General features: G+C 49.1%; 1 protein-coding gene across 3 annotated transcripts in view; it reads left to right on the forward strand.

The window, feature by feature from the left end:
• The window catches only part of zeb1b (zinc finger E-box binding homeobox 1b), a 46508-nt gene extending 29832 nt beyond the window's left edge, over positions 1–16676 (forward strand). For all 3 annotated transcript variants that reach the window (XM_068581392.1, XM_068581394.1, XM_068581393.1), the window contains exons 2-8: positions 1398–1553; positions 6575–6736; positions 7826–8028; positions 8602–8707; positions 9157–10865; positions 12424–12604; positions 13315–16676. In XM_068581392.1, the coding sequence (XP_068437493.1) occupies positions 1398–1553; positions 6575–6736; positions 7826–8028; positions 8602–8707; positions 9157–10865; positions 12424–12604; positions 13315–14207 (3410 nt within the window). In that variant the 3' untranslated portion in view covers positions 14208–16676. The remainder of the gene's footprint in view (positions 1–1397; positions 1554–6574; positions 6737–7825; positions 8029–8601; positions 8708–9156; positions 10866–12423; positions 12605–13314) is intronic.
• The last annotated feature ends 334 nt before the right edge of the window (positions 16677–17010 follow it).

Here is a 17010-nt window from a genome sequence, read left to right on the forward strand (position 1 = left end):
TCCTCCTCCTCCGCCACCTTTCATCCCTCCGCCCCCGCACCTCCTCCCCCCGCCCATCCCCTCCCTTCCCCCAAGCCCGATCCCTGCACGTCTATAGAGTTTGCACGAGGACCCGACCGGTTGTAGTGACCTGTAGCGATGCGGAGAGAAAGGGAGAGACCTCACAGAAACAATCCTCATTGATTGAAACTGAAGATCATGATTCTCCCAGATACGCCTCCTCCCGACAACAAAACCAGAAAAAAAACACTTCAGAAAGAAGTGGGCGGGTGGGGTTGGGGTGACTGAAGAAAAATGTTCAGGTGCTTTGTACTGCCAGTGTGCACTCAGTGTGTGTGTGTGTGTGTGTGTGTGCGTGTGCGCATTGTGTATGATGTGCGATAAAGTAGCTGGAGAGGTAGTTTCAGTGCCGGGCCCTCTGCTGACTGGGCTGCTCTCACTGGAGGATTGATTTGGCCTCCGAGAGGATCTGTAGCTCTCTCTGTGGAGCAGAGGGATGGAGGGATGGAGGGGGGGTTTAGAAATGGAAGGAGAGTGGGTGGAAGTAACACAGGTGGAATTGAGAGGTGGTAGGAACTGGGTGGAAAATGAAAAGAAGACACGGGAACACACACTCGCGCACATCTGAGGCAGACAGTCGGTCAGTGAAATTTACTCCCCGTAATAACCCTCTCTGCGGGGCCGGCTGTCTCTGTTGTCTCCTGGCTCCTTCTGCCCATAACACAACCCGACCAGGTCACACAGACTCCCACACACAAGCGCTCACACACACACACACACACACACACACACACACAAGCAAATACACACACACAACCACCACTTCAGCCTGCAATCTAATGATCTCACACGCTGGTGCTGCATGTGTTGTCTGCAAGTGCGAATGTTCTGGGTTTTTTGTTGTTTTCTGTTTTCTTTGCTGTTTCCGGAGCTTGTATTCACTCTGGATTCACGTCCTTCTCGAATGTTGCATACTTCTACTTCATTGAGGCAACCGAATCGTCAGCTGCGGTGTTTTTTAACGGCCATCCCTCCCTTCTGTTGTTCGTGCCCAAGCTGTTTTATTCTCTCCCGCTTTAACAACCCACTCCCTCCCCCCCATGGGGATCCTTTAAAGTTCCATCGCGTTAGGCCGTGGTCTGTTTGATTGGTGTTTTCAGCTCCTTACCCCCTTCAACCATTCCCTTTAATAGTTTTGACATTTAATTGATGGTACATATGTTTAACCTCTCTGACTCGTGGCCTTTCACATTCAGTGCTCACAATCGAGAAGCCCATAGTTATGGAGCCTCCCGTTATCTTTATCAAGGATGGAAACACTAAATGATCTCCTTTCCAGACTAAGAAAAAGAGATAGACCCGTCATCTTAACCTCCCTTCCTTGTGTCCCCGTGCAGTGACTAACTACAACAATGCGGTGGAGGCCGGTTCGGACTCGGATGACGAGGACAAGCTGCACATCGCGGAGGAGGAAGGCAGCCTGGCGGACGGGGCCGACTGCGACAGCACCCCGGCGGACGACAAGCACCCCATGGAGCGCTGCTGGGACGGAGGTGAGCCCAGACGCATTGTTATGGTCACAAACACACACTCATGTATTTCAAATCACGCCAGTGGGCGACAACAGCACTTGATGCACTGTCCCCCCCAACAAAAATGTCTCTTGTTTATTGAGACAAGGCACAGCGAGGTCCTTCATGCCACGAGTATCGCCCACTCTCTGTCTCCTCTCTCCGTCGGCGCTGCCACCGTTTGTCTCCTAAAGAGGATAAGAGCTGTGTCACGCCGCCCCTTTATTTACTGCGGCGACGTAGCCTGTTTGAGCGGCGCTGCCTTGTTCCGACCTCGGCTGACGTGGGGCAGGCTAAGTAAAGAAGTGCCCCGCTGACGTCGGAGGCACAGTCAAGTGCCAGGCTTTTGTCTCATTGTGAAAAACGCAGAGTGCGAGGAAACAGGTACTACACGCGGTTGGGTTTCCAACTGTGGCAGGAAGGGCGATATCAAACGGAGACAATGCCAACACAGGGAGAGACCTTCAAGCTCAGAAGCTAGCCCCACGCAGGCAGGAGAGCTTTACGGCCGTGGTGGGCATTGAAGAGGGGGGTGAAGGGGCACCGTGCACTTATTCTTTACCTCAGACCGCGTGGAAGTGACATCAGAGCCACAGGAAGGGCTGACGTCACCCCTCCAACCCCACAGCCCCCTTTTACAAAACAACAATTGCAGGTGCTGAAGGATGTCGGTGCTCCAACCTGGGCCCAAGGCCTGCGCACCGCTCTCCTGATCTCACATACATCTGTGTGTGTGTGTGTGTGTGTGTGTGTGTGTGTGTGTGTGTGTGTGTGTGAGACGCTGTTAGTTCGGGGCCTGCGCCAAGTACAGCATGTGCAACACTTGTGACAGCTCTGTATGAAATGTAATTAGATATTCAGCCACATGGATATTTATTTTAGGGTGTTCCTCCCTTTTGCAGATTTCGGTAAATTGTTCATGGGTGAGAGATGTGTGAGGGGCGGGGGGGGTGGGGGGGTGGGGGATTTAGCAAGAGATGAGTTTGCGGAAATGTCCAGTGACCTCTCACTTTCAGTTAAAGTAGGTTTTTTTTCACTGATTTATTTTAGAAATTCCTCTCCAGCGACTTTCAGCTCAGTCAGTTTTAATTTTAGTTTCAGTTTCGACGAGAGGTTTCGGTTGCTCGTACACACACACGTAGACCACCGACTGCCCGGGCCGCGGCGTCACATTCACCGCTGCTCTCCTTGCATAAAGGAAAAGAAGGAAGAATAATGTCATTGGTTTTGGCCGGGGCTCTCGAACATTAAACACTTCACAAGCATGAGTTACACTGAAACCGCTCAGTGAGCTGGCTGCGCTCCACACTTATGCCTGATCAGGCATATTTTTCTTTTGGCCTTCACTCATGAGCACACGCACACACACACACACACATACACACACACCTCTCTTTCTCACTGCCCCCAGCCCTCATATCATGCATCAAGCAACATCTTTCTTGTCACTCCGAATCAGGCTGGCGAGACGCGTGGAAAGCCACGGCCCTGCGAACAAGAGCTCCTCCCTTGGTCCCTCCCTCTGTTGGCTTCCCTCCTGAGAACGGAGCAGTCTCACGGGCCTAGCCTTGAACAGTGACCGCCGCCCGCTAATCTTCTCCTCGGCGTAGCCCAGCTTGTTTCAAATTAAAACCCCAAAAAAACCTTGACACCCCCTCCTCCTGAGACGCGCTCCACAACCAACACAGCGTTTTTTTCTTCAGCGGCGCTTTCGCCATCTCCCCTTTCCTCCCTGCTCCGTCCTCTCTCGCCGGCTTCCTCTTGTTCTGAATCATTCCTCTTGATTACATGGTATCACAGGCGCCCTGCTCGCTGTCATTACTCATTCACTCCTAAATGATTATGTAGTGCCTGAGTGGCCAAGTGTTGGTGCAGTAAACTGCAGCCTGAGTAACTCCAGGATCCATAAAAAAAAAAGAAACGGTAGAGAGAGCAGTGACCTGGGAGGGCTTCTCCTTCACATGTGACGAGCATGGTTACAGCTGGTTGTTTGTGGAGTGTGTTTGGCGGGCTCTCGCGCTCTGCTGCACTATTCCAACCGCCGGCGAATTTGCTCCTTTATCTCGTGCATCAACGGCACTTTACCTTTTCCTCACCGCTGCTCCCCTGACGCGCTGCGATGACACATGATGTCCATAACAATCAAATCCTTGTTGGATCGCTTGTTTCGGGCTGGACACACGGGAACACCTACATTCCTGCGTGCCTTATGTCACCACATGACGTTAAAACTGAGCCAGTCTTCTGGACAGGAAAGGAAGAATCACCCAGAGAGCTGGGGAGATTGTCTAGCGGAGACACAAAGCACAAATACTTGATTACACAAAGCCAAGGATAAGCGAGTCCTTGTAGATTTTGTAATTACTCCACATGTGTTCTGGGACTTCCCTCCTGTTGATGGGAGATAAAGCGCAACGTCTCTGCTAATGACCGCGGCGTGCTTTGAGCTGTTTGTGCGTAAATCCGTATCGCCGGTCCGTCTCCCCCATCCGAGAGAGAACATCCATGTACAACCACAGGAAGCGGTGGGGGTTTGTGGGGGGCAAAGGTCGGGCCCGGGGCAGGAAATGCAACATGGGATGCCGCTGTATCACATTGCAGAGAGGTGGGCAGAGAGTGATGAGAAAGGAGCGAGCGAAAGAGAGGAGCGAGTGGGTGGTCTGCTGATATAGTTGTACTATAGTTAGATTACACTGTAAAATAAAGAAGGAAAGATAAGAGTCAACAACAGAGAGTCCTGTCGCAGCCTCACAGGGCCTTCGTTCGGGGTTTTTTTTTTTTTTTTCAAACCGATTTTCCACTTGTGCAGCGGTGCGTGCTCGTCCCTGCGTCAGCACTTTAATGGCCTGTGTGATGTTTCATGTCAGGGGAGCAGCCTGATAACACGGAGCCGCCGCAGCGAGGCTGCGAACCTCTCTGGCCTCGCTCTGTACTCAACAAAGAGCTGAGACACACACACACACACACACACACACACACACACACACACACACACACACACGCGAGAAGAGAAGACAACAGCTTATCATTCCGTTGCACCGCAGACCCCCAACCGGGACTCGACTTCACACACATGCTCAACATTTAGTAGCCTTGAGGTGTGTTTGGATGCTGCCTTTGAGCAGCGGAGGGAAGCTCAGCGCAGTCACATCAGCACTTTCCCACATGCAACAGCGTTCGACAATGTCTCGTCAACAGCCGACAGAGGCATTGAGAGCATTTTTTTATTGCCTCCACGTGGCTCTCAACATGGCGACGTCTGTGCCCCCTCGGCCGGCCGCTCACAGCGCCACCGGCGCTGACAAAGCTAACACTGTTTACCCGAAGGGGGAGCCGGAGGGCGCTGCGCTTTCCACGGGACGGCGTTATCAGCCGCAACCGCCGTTAGAGCGCGTTCAGGGGGCGGCGGCCATGCGCGCTCACACGTGCTAGCGTGCACGAAAAGCACGCGCGGCTATGTCATCAACAAGAAAAAGCAAAGAGGCGCTCCCGTTGCAACACACAGAGGGCAAGCTTCCCCCTCTGCTCACACAGACTTTATAGGTAATAATTATTTACTGCTACGTCAAGGCTCTGAATATCATTTAAAGGCCCAAGAGCTATTTATCGCAGATGAAATATGTAGCAAACATGTGTTGCGTGTTAGCAGCCCCTAATGTGTTCCTGACTGTCAATTTCTTGATGAGAATTCAACAATTCAACTTTCTCAGCTCCCGCTGTTGGCGTCTGCTCTACACGCCTGTTCACCAACAAGCAGACACTTTCCTTTCTTCTTTTTCTCCTTCTTCAATACCACGAGTAACAAACGAGTGATATTGTTTTGCTGCTTTGTTGAGGTGCACCAGAGGAAGCCGGAGCGGGGCTGTGTGTAAGAGCACTGGTATTCACTGTGCGCCGTTGAGTCAGGAAGCGCTACACCTGTTCCCGTCTCCGAGGAGAACACAGCTCTCTCTCTCGCTCTCTCTCTCCCTCACCCCTTTTCTCTTTCAACACACACTATGATTCACAAAGCACAATTCTCAGATCCCCTCCATGCTGGAGGAGTGCTTGAATCTGTGAAACATCTGCCCGGTTAACACTGCAAAGGCCTAACTTTGCTTTTAGCTGACGGCTCACCCTCAGTACCATCCTCTGTAATGATGCACACAGGCGCGCTAACGTATCCGCAGAGGGTTTTAATCGCAGACACACCACACTCTGTTCCGGTATCCACTTCAGGGAAGCTCTGGGAGAGCAGAGACGGAAACAGGGAAAGGAAGCTTCCCGCGCATCCTAAACGCCGTCCTCGGGTTACACTCCCTGTAAGCCGCAGCTTGCTAATTAGTGCTCGTTAGGCTAGCTAGCCGGGCTCGTGTGATGTGGAAAATGAGGAGAAAGGGGAAGAAAAAAAACTAAACTAAAAACTTACTCGTCTCCCACGTGCAGACTCTCATTTGCTGGGATATTAAGCACAGTCTGAAGGCCAAGCCTCTCCAGAGAGCAGAGCGTGTGCGCGTGTGTGTCTGTGTGTGTGTGTGTGTGTGTACACGCATCCTTTGCTGTGTGATATCTATCCGCCGCAATACATCAGGACAAGATTCATCACCTAATTATCAGTCGCAGTCTCAACAAGCACCTTACCTAACATGGTGAAAAAGGGCTCGCCATTCAGTTCCTAACAAAGAGCTCGATGCTCATACAGTAGCCTGTGGCCTTTGATGCTAATTAGTTTTCTCATCCTATTGTGAACAACAGCATTCAGGATGTTTTCTTTTCTCTCTCCCCCCCTCCCTTTGGCGCCACATGCCTCATTTCAGGCTGGTGAACATGTCATGATCAAGGGCCCCGACTGTAAGATCCAATTCAGCTGTAATGACAGTGACATTATTGGATTATCATATTACAGAGGTTAGGGTTTCATACGCATCGATGGGAAAACATGTATACGACTGGAAATAAGGGGCTGATCGATGACACCTGTTATCCCTGTGACTAACCGGTGCGCGTGTTTGTCCCCTCTGCAGTGAAGGAGGATTGCGCGTCGGACGGCGAGGACGACGGCAGCACGGACGCCCTTGTGGAGGAGATGCTGCAGCAAGGAGACACGGCCGTCATCTACCCAGAGGCCCCGGAGGACGAGCTGCAGCGCCAGGGCACCCCCGACGCGGGCGTCCACGACGAGAACGGTAGGAGACATCACCGCAAAGGGGTTCCCAGCACATTCATGGAAACCAACCAAAAAAAACTAACACTCTTTGATATTTTTTCTATTTTCTTTGACTGCTTTAAATGTCATTCGTATCCCTATTAGAAGTGCAGACGCAAGCCAGGTGTATTGTCCCTAAATAACACACACACGCACACGCTGAAACACACACCAGCGTATCAACCCGAGAGCTCTCTCACACTCTCACTGCACCCACCCAGTAATTACCCCCGTCCCCGGGGGACGGCTCTACCTGCTCTCCCGTCACACCTTTAGGTGTTAACACCCCCCTTATTAACGCCACTCTCCGACATCATTACACACGCTGCTGTTTGTTAAGTGCAGCACACCGGGGCCCTTTATTGCTCTCGGGCCTTTTTGCCTTTTACCTGCTGCCACAGAGGAGGAGGGAGGAGGTGAGGGCCCCACGGGGAGAGGGGAGGAAGAGAAACTGCAACACCTGAGCAAATTTGTCACGTCCGCATGAGCTCTTGGCTCACAGCTACCTGGGCGATAATGTGTGTGCATTCCCATCCCGAGGCCCTCACCAATACATCACCTGTTAACGAATTAATGCTTCACCTGTGTGGGAGCCGGGCAACCGAGACCCTCTGTCAGCCCGGCGCGGATCTCTGCAGGCGGCGGCTGTTTACCCAGCTCACTTTTCCTTACATGCGTGGGTGTTTTCTGAAAGGCTCCGAGCGCACAATGGGCAATCAAATGACGGAATTTCAGGCGTGCGAAAGCTGTAATTGCTGGACAAGAAGTACAAAAGCAACATTATTTACGGCCCCGCATCGGCAGCCGAGCACATTATTTCCACAAGGACAGGGAGGCGGTTACTATGGATCACTAATCAGCGTTTATCCATTTGGTTACCTGGGTGCTGTTTACCTGTGGGGGAGGATCTCTCAGTGATTGGTGAAGTCGCAGAGGAGTGTTACTGTGGCAGGCCTTGTGCAACATCAAAGAGCCCTCCCTATTGATCGAGTGTGCTTTAACCCCCCCTCCCCTCTTCACTCTCACATATGTCCTCACAACACTCTCCTCTTGCGGGTTGTTTTTTCAGGAACTCCTGATTCGTTCTCTCAGCTGCTCACCTGCCCGTACTGCGCACGAGGCTACAAGCGTTACAGCTCCCTGAAGGAGCACATCAAGTACCGGCACGAGAAGACGGAAGAGAGCTTCAACTGCCCCGAGTGCAGCTACAGCTTCGCATACCGCGCTCAGCTGGAGCGGCACATGACGGTCCACAAGGGCGGACGGGATCAGGTAAGAAAAGCAACAGCTGGACACTGATAAAAACACCTTTACGGGTTACTGAAAAGTCTACCTTTCTGGTATATTTGAATATTCTGGTGATTTTATTTTGTTTTTTTCTTATCTTAGTGTCGTTATTAAGTTGTTGAAATGCAATTTTCTTTTTTACTGGATATTTTTCTTATCCTAATCCCTACTCTGGTGCAACATTTTGCAAGATTTACTGAAACTGGTAGTGAGAAAGTAGACTTTTGTATGTATGCTTTGTAGGACAGATACTGTGTGCTTCAGTTTAATATTCAGATATGTATCACTTTATACCAATAGTCAGCGTGGCTGGATCGGTCGGCCGGAAGGTTTCAGTAGCGCGCGGCGGTAATTACGCACCGACAAAGTGATCCTAAATTATGCAAACCTACACGGAAGCTTTGTCTCCAGCAGCTCGCTTCCAAACACGATAAATAAACATGAACTTTTGCCCCCCGATTGATTAATGACACTACGACGGGAATTAGCAGCAGTTCAAAGGTTGTGTTTTCATGATGCATCCCGCTAAACGTGCCCCTCTCTCCTCTCGTCTGACAGAGACACATCACACAGTCGGGAGGCAATCGTAAATTCAAGTGCACTGAATGTGGCAAAGCATTTAAATACAAGCACCATCTGAAGGAGCACCTACGCATCCACAGCGGTGAGTGGACAACCCCTGTCACCATGGCAGCATTCCACCCGTGTGTGTGTGTGTGTGTATGGGTGTGTGCGTGCACGTGATACTGTACACGCCTTTGCCACGACTCTGTTGGCCGCAGATCTTTCCATTGAACCAATATTGATGTTTTATTTATGTTTTTGCCAATTCCCTGTCTTAAGGTATCCTTCATTGTGTTTCAGTCCTCGTGTGCGCTCCCTTGATGTGCCATGATTGTGTTTCTTTTGGCGTTATGGGACAGCAATTAGAGAGGGGCCTTTCCCAACGGTGCCATTACATCAGCGTTTAAGCATCATTGAAATGCATTAGAGCTTTTTCCTACCGCACTGCTCATAGCCTAGCTCGCTCATTTAGCTTCATTCACTAATGGAAATCTGTTTCTCCCCCTCCTCCCCCTTTCTTTCTCTCGCTGTTCCACACATTTTATTCAGGAGAGAAACCCTACGAGTGCTCCAACTGCAAGAAGCGCTTCTCTCACTCAGGCTCATACAGCTCCCACATCAGCAGTAAGAAGTGCATCAGTGTCATCTCAGTCAACGGCAGACCACGCTTGGGGAACGCCAAAACCCAGACCCAGGGGCCATCGCCGGGGCTGCCTACGTCGCCCTCGGCCCTCCGCACCCACATCAGGGAGAAGCTGGAGCACAGCAAGCCCCTGCAGGAGCAGCTGCCCCTCAATCAGATCAAGACCGAGCCAGTGGACTACGAATACAAGCCGACGTTGATAACATCCCCATCCATGGCCGCCATGAACGGTGGGGTTTTCAATGGAGGTGCTGCGGCTCCTCTGCAGGGCACAGTGCAGGCCGTGGTCCTGCCCACAATGGGCCTGATGTCTCCCATCAGCATCAACCTGGCAGACCTGCAGAATGCTCTCAAAGTGGCGGTGGACGGTAACGTCATTCGTCAAGTGCTGGAAAGCAACGCCAAAGGCCAGGCGCAGATGAACTCGGGGTTAACCACTGGAATGCTCCATCCCGGACAGCAGCAACTCATCTCAGCCATCAGTCTGCCCATTGTGGGCCAGGATGGAAATGCAAAAATCATAATAAACTACAGTTTGGACCCCAACCAGGGCCAGCTCATGGCCCATAACCTGAAGAAAGAGCCTGAGCCCACATCACCAGGCCAGACCACCACTGACAACTTCAAGTCCCAGAAACTCCCTGAGGATCTCACCATCAAAGGTGCCAGGCCCAATGAAACAAAAGAAAAAGAGGAAAAGACCACTAAAACTTGTCTCCTGTGTGATAACTGTCCCGGTGGGCTGGAAGCACTCCATGCCCTCAAGCACTGCAAGAAGGACGGTCTCCGGCTGAACGGAGCGGGCCTGGATAAGTCAGAGTCTGATGTCGCTGCCTTGCTGTCAGAGGGAAGAATCTGTAACCAGCCAAAGAACCTCTTGTCCCTGCTCAAGGCCTACTTTGCCTTAAATGCAGAGCCCACCAAGGACGAGCTGGCGAAGATCTCTGACTCGGTCAGCCTGCCAATCCATGTGGTTAAGAAGTGGTTTGACAAAATGCAGGAGGGTCAGATATCACTGGGTGCCCCAACACCTCCCTCGGAGGAGGAGGACACCTGTGAGGCGAGCAGCGTGGTGTCTCTGGTCCCAGGGAAGGACACGGCCAATATGAGCCCTTCCGGGACACAGGGCAGCCCGACAGAAGCCACCCCGGCCGAGGTCAACGGCACTCACAGCACGCCGGCCTCTCCCTCACCACTAAACCTGACAGCTGGAGGTCCTGTCCCAGCCCCGCCCCCCCAGAGCACTGAGGGACCCCTAGACCTGTCGCTGCCAAAGCCCGCCAGAGAGGAGGCGGAGAGAGTCGTGGCTGTAGCCCGCGTTTACCCCTCCCTTTCCTCTGGCTCTACCAATGCGGATGAACCCCTAAACTTAACTTGCACAAAGAAAGAGGCATCGCCACTCTCAGCCATGGGCGTCAGCCCCATCGCACTGTACGCCAGCCAGCCAGGTGCCAAACACCTCGACATTGCGACCACAATGCAATGCCTTCGGGCACTCGCCACTAACAACAAACAGACTATCCTGATCCCCCAGCTGGCTTACACCTATACCACTACAGCAAGCAGCCCTGCTGGGACCGAGACGCAGGAAACCATCCACCTCAACGGAGTGAAGGTGCGCAACCATCTTTGTTAAATGCATAGTTTGACATTTGGGATGCTACTCTCATATTTGCATGCTAAACATCAGGCTGCACTCAGTCAGCCTACATGTAGCTTAGCACAAAGACTGAAAACAGGGAAACAGTAAACCGGGCTTTGTCCAAAGTTTACAAAACCCGCCAACCAGCACCTCCAAAGCTCACTAATGTCATAACTAACTTCTTTTACTGGATCCACACAAAAAGTAAAACAACACACTGTAGTGTTATGGATAGTTGCCTGCTGGATTAGTTTAAGATTACTTGGCAATCAGTGGATACTACTACTTGTTAATCAGCCGGATTTAGAGGTGCTGGTCAGCTGATTGTATTATATACATATAATATGCAGATAGATGGATAGACAGATAGAGCCAGACTAGCTGTTTTGTGCTAAGCTAAGACAAGTGGCTGGCTGTAGCTTGATAGTTACTGTACAGAAATGAGAGTGGTATCAATCTTATCGTCTGACGCTTGCCAAGAAAGCGCAGAAGCAAAGCATACTATTACTTTGATTCAACCTGTGCGCACTCTCCAGCCGCTGTATACAAGGGAGGATGTTATTTTTTAAATGCTCACAGCTTTATTTGCCTCGTCAGCATTTCAGAGGTTTTGACACCCTGGTTTCATTGGCACAGGTCTGACCGTACAGTTGCTCTTTACACTACTGTGATGCTGAAGTTGGGTCGGCTACAGCAAACAGGTTTGACTTAGATGCAGGAAAGAATTCACTGACTAACCCGGTAGCCATTTTGAGAAGCAAGTGGTTTGGAATCAAGTTGTCTTTTTCCCTCTCTAGGAGCGATCACTCAAACCCCTTCAGTCCAGATCATTACTTCCCATTGTTCAAAATCTACCAGGACATAATAGATAGTGTGAAACCATCCAAAATGTAATCAATAAGTCAAATATAGAAACGTCAGAATTCAGCCCTTTGTAAAAAAAAAAAAGAGAAATGATGTCTCTGAACAGTTCTTCATTGTGCCGACGCCTAATGATGGATGTAGATCTCTCCGGGTGTGTGAGTGATCTTCCCGGGCTGTCACCCAGAGGACATGAGGCTGCACTTTACTGCAGAGCCCCTATTGATCTGCTGGAATCTGTTTAAACGGCACACCTCTGCCTGCCTCATTGATTTATTGTTGTTGTATTATACTTCCGTGTTAAGTGGATTGGCATAGACCTGCCTTGTAAAACGAAAGAGCTCTGTGTATATATCATCTCCTTAATATTGCCCCACATCCTCTTCCGCTGCATCAGTAGATGAGTTTTACCAGCCCGGGGACAGCAGGGAACGCTACGTGTGCTCGTAAGTGAACAGGATGCGTTGTGTCTCGAGCCAAGGAAAAGATTGCTCACCCATATTCAGAAAACTCAGAGATTTAACTTTTGAAAAAGTGCCTCTAAAAGAGAGCTTTAAGCAGGATATGACACGGCATATCACACACAAGTTGTTCATTTGCATTGGTACATTTCTGAGTCATTCTTCGTCGAAACACTTTGAATACATGTGTGATTTTTCACATCCCTCAGGTGGAGAAGCCGGACACGGGCTCAGAGGGCGTTTACACCGCGGAGGAGCAGAACGACTCGGACTCGGGCCCCGCGCGGAAGAAGATGAAGAAGACGGACGGCGGCATGTACGCCTGCGACCTCTGCGACAAGATCTTCCAGAAGAGCAGCTCGCTGCTGAGACACAAATACGAACACACGGGTAAACACAACCTCCCTCGTGCGTTCCCCACACTCGCACCCAAACACCAGCCCCAGAAAAAGTCCCCAGCAGACCCGTAACCTGTCTCACCAGCACTCACTCGCTGCTAGTTTTCGGGAAAGATGAATCAGAGTATGAGTGAAAGGGGGATTTTGAGCTGCCGCGTGAAGAAGGGTGGACACCTCCATTCCAGCAGGTATTACTCAACACGCGCAGAAGAGGTCTGAGAATTTCTTTCCGCCAACTCCCCACCTCTGCACTGCCAGCTTCTCATGTGAAGCAGTGTTGCAACAGGCGAGCTCTGGTAGTGATTTGAATCGCTCTGGGATGATGATGATGATGATGATGATTCCGTGGCCAAGTGCAGGTCAATGCTCTCAGAGGCGTTTATTTTTTTTTCTTACTCTTGATACCTGGCTTGCAACCGTAGTTTTCAGCTCCAAATGACCTCATCCCTAGGTAAAAAAAAAAAGGCAGCTCCCTGCCTGGATAAAGTTTCCTTGAAGGTTTGCGAGCACGATCGCTGTGATTCCGTTGTATTGTTTTGTAATGCCGTCCTTGGAAACCTTGATGATAGATACTGTTACGGGCCTCTCAGCCTCTTGCGCTGGAGTGTTTATTGTCTGCCTCCCATGTCTGTGCCTTCTTAACTCAACAGCGTTTTCACTCCTTAATGTTGACGCATATCTCATTGTCTCCTTCCCCCGCAGGGAAGCGACCTCACGAGTGCGGCATCTGCACCAAGGCCTTCAAACACAAGCACCACTTGATCGAACACATGCGTCTCCACTCGGGGGAGAAGCCCTACCAGTGCGACAAGTGCGGCAAGCGCTTCTCGCACTCGGGCTCCTACTCCCAGCACATGAACCACCGCTACTCCTACTGCAAGAAGGAGACGCAGGGCCAAGGCGAAGGCCGGGAGAGCCCCGAGGAGGACAGCGAGGCCCGGGCCGAGATGGAGGCACTAAGCCGGCTGGAGCGGCTCCTGGCGCCCTCCCAGCTGGACCTGGACGAGCGGGGGAGCAGCACGAGGGAGGACGAGGAGAGCGAGGAGGAGGCCGCGGTGGACATGGATGACATCCAGGTGGTGCAGATAGGGGACGAAGGAGGGGAGGAAGAGGAGGAGGAGGAAGAGGAGGAGGAGGAACAGATGAATGAAGAGGAGACGGAAAGAGTATTGGAGGAGGGACAAGGGGAGGTGGAGAGGAATGAGGAGGAGACGGAGAGAGAATTGGTGGAGGCAGGTGGAGAGGAGGAGAGCAATGAGATGGAGACTGAGAGAGAGTCGGTGGACGGAGGAGTAGAGGACAAAATGGAGCGAGCATCGGTGGAGGAAAGAGGTGAGGACGAGGAGAAGACAGCGATGGTGGCGGAAGAGGAAGACGAGAAGGAAGACGAGGAGGCTGACTCAAGACGGGAGGAGGTGCTCGAGAGCATTCAGGAAGAGGAGGAAACCAAGGAGGAGGAAGATGAGGCGATGGATGCAGAGGAAGGGGTGACGGAAGAGGGGGAAGCGGAGGGGGAGGTCACAGAGGAGAGTGAAGGAGACACGCTTTCTGGAGAGCCGAACCAGACGCTGGAGGAGAAAGCAGATACTGACTGAAAGAGGAATCCGACTCCTCCACGAGACACAATCAGATTCCTCCCCCCCTCTGTGCGGTGGAAGAACGCGGGAGATGATGTCCGGTCACTCTGACAGTTCGTTTCAGTTCACTACTGTGTAGAAATCCAGGTGTGCCTGAAAAAAATACTAGTGACTTTTTTTTTTCGCGGGAGAGCAGTTTTCTCGCTGTCCGAAAAAAAAAAAAAATCAATTTGTAAAGAAAAAGATGAAGACGAACAAAAATTTTAACAAACGAAGGAAATGCATTATACAGACTTTGGAAGCTAGAGCCGACACGTTTTAGATAATGTTTTATTACTAAAACACCTTGGGTCATTTCTTTTTATCAGTGTTACTAATTTTATCACTCATATTTTAACCTTTAAAAGCTGTACAGTTGGGAGATATTTCTATACCTTTTTATTGCCAATGAACAAAAAAAAAGTCAGTATTTTATTAAGTTGGAAGGAAAATAAGACAAATCCTGTGCACTACAAGTGGCTTGGTTTACCTATGGATTGAGCAGTTGAGTTGTGTTGTCCACCCTTCAGTATTACCGCACTAGATATACCGCGCCCCCCGCTAGCAGATGTTAGCTTTACGTTTCCTTTTGATGTTCTCTTGGTTGGATTGTGAGCCTTAAGAAGAAAAACAATGGAGAGCGAACGGGTCGTTTCAGTCATTGACTTCCTTTCAGACTTTTAGACTCAGTGTTGTCAAAGTTCCTTCAAAGACCAGTGTTTTATTGTTAATAGTTTGACATTTTGGGAAAGAAACCCAGTTATTTTCTTGAGGAGAGTTGAAGAAGAGGTGAAAAGAACCCACATATCTGTCCGATAAATATACGGCTACAGCCAGCAGCTGCTCGACTTGACTTAGCTTAATTTAGCTTTGTTTAGCTTAACTTAGTTTAACCTGGCTTAGCTAAATTTAGCTGTATATGAGGACCAGAACAGAGGGGGAAAAAGCTAGCTTAAGCTCAATCTAACGCTGCTAAAGCTAGCAGTTATGTCCTCCTCATCTACTGTTCCACACTCCAGTCCAGCAATGCATGCTGGACTATTTCTGACCTCCAGACAGAGGCAGGCTAGCTAACGAGGCTAATCATCTCCTGGCTTTAGCTGCATATTTACAGACCGATAAGTGTGTAGTGTCCATTTCTCTCATCAAAATGCTCATCCAGAAGGCCAAGAAGGGTATTTTCTTTAAATGTGTTCTTAAAACTACTGCTTTAAGTGTTCAGAGCGCGCAGAAAGATGATCAAGCAAACTGTCTGACCCTCCCTATGCCTACCCCCTACTCCGAGCCATATGCAAAAACAAAATCAAACGAAACAAGAGAAACATGCATATCAAAAGTGCCATTGAATATTGCTGTTGAAGCTTAGCAGCTATGATCAGGTATTGCCGGGTCCCAGATCAACCAATAAGCCGGAATACTGTTGACTTTGGCTCGCCACCACACCTGAGAGTAGAGTGGGGTCTATTCACGACCCCGAGATGTTGGAGAAGTTGCTTTTTATTTCTAATCTGAGCAGCTACAAGAGATACGATGCACATGCGTTCAAATGGATGATGAAGTATGATTTGTAAATGCTAACTGTGTCCTGCCTTTTCAAAGCTCATTCAGTGCACTTGTTTATTAACACACCATGAAACGCTCAGATGTCTCTTCAGGTAACAAAATGTAGGCAAATATGAATCCCAGGAGTTTAATTCAACAATGTTTTTACCTGTCAGTATTATTTTTTTTTGTCTCTTATGTTGTGTTATGTTTTGGTTCCTTGTGTGTACTGTATGTTTTCATCAATGGCAGTATTATCCCCACCCCGAGGAGATGGGTATGTCTGTTTAGTCATAGAGAACTTTTATATTTATGTGTCTTATTTTTTATATTTCTTTATGGTTATTTATTACACGATGTAGTGTACAAGACTGTAGTTTGTATTAATACGATAATATATTTTAGTATGGAAAACAAAGGCAAATAACTACGAGCCTGGAAATATGAGACTCCAGCATACTGAAGTATGTTTTTCGAACAAATAAAAATGATGTTTTTCTTCGGAAAAAGAAAACAACTCGCACCCTGCAAGCCTGAAAATTGGAACCTATGACCTCTGTGCATCCATTCTCATGTTAGTTTTCTTTCCCCTCTCTAATATGAAGCTACTGAACTTTTGGAAACTAATCGTATGTCTAATAGCATGAGTGTGTGCTGTTTTATTGAAGGATTACCCTTAACCACACAAACTGTCCTTTTTGCCAAGCCAAAATAATATTGACATTTGTTTTTATGTTTTTATTTGTGCCAATTTGTTACTTTATGTCAGTGTCAAGACCACGCCCACTTTTATATACCCCTCCCATCTTTTAACACCCTCATCTTTTTTTATAGTGATTTATTTTTGTTTGTTTTTGTTCATTTTTTTATGACTCCCCATCTCACAATAAAATACATCAATTACAAGCTGCTGGGTTTGTGATGATATTGTTGTTGAGAGTTTTCAAATCACACGATATTAAATTGTTGCTTACGCTGCAACAATGAAGTTACTGTTACAATAGGAAGAAATCCATAAAGGACCACTTTGAAAATGTACAAAAGAAAGAGATATGATTATTGTCAATATCATACAATTATTGTTAATAATATAATGTTGATATAATATCGTTAATGTTTATATTTGTTCATGCAAAACCTACACAGCATAAAAAACAGTTGATACTTCCTCATTTGGTGTCATAATACTTTATGCTTATTTACACATAATTGTCCGCACATTTCCAATGACGCAGTAAAG

This window comes from Clinocottus analis, unplaced genomic scaffold (assembly GCF_023055335.1).
Source record: "Clinocottus analis isolate CAN_PGR_092001 unplaced genomic scaffold, fCliAna1.0.p SCAF_18, whole genome shotgun sequence".
Classification (NCBI taxonomy): Eukaryota; Metazoa; Chordata; class Actinopteri; order Perciformes; family Cottidae; genus Clinocottus; species Clinocottus analis.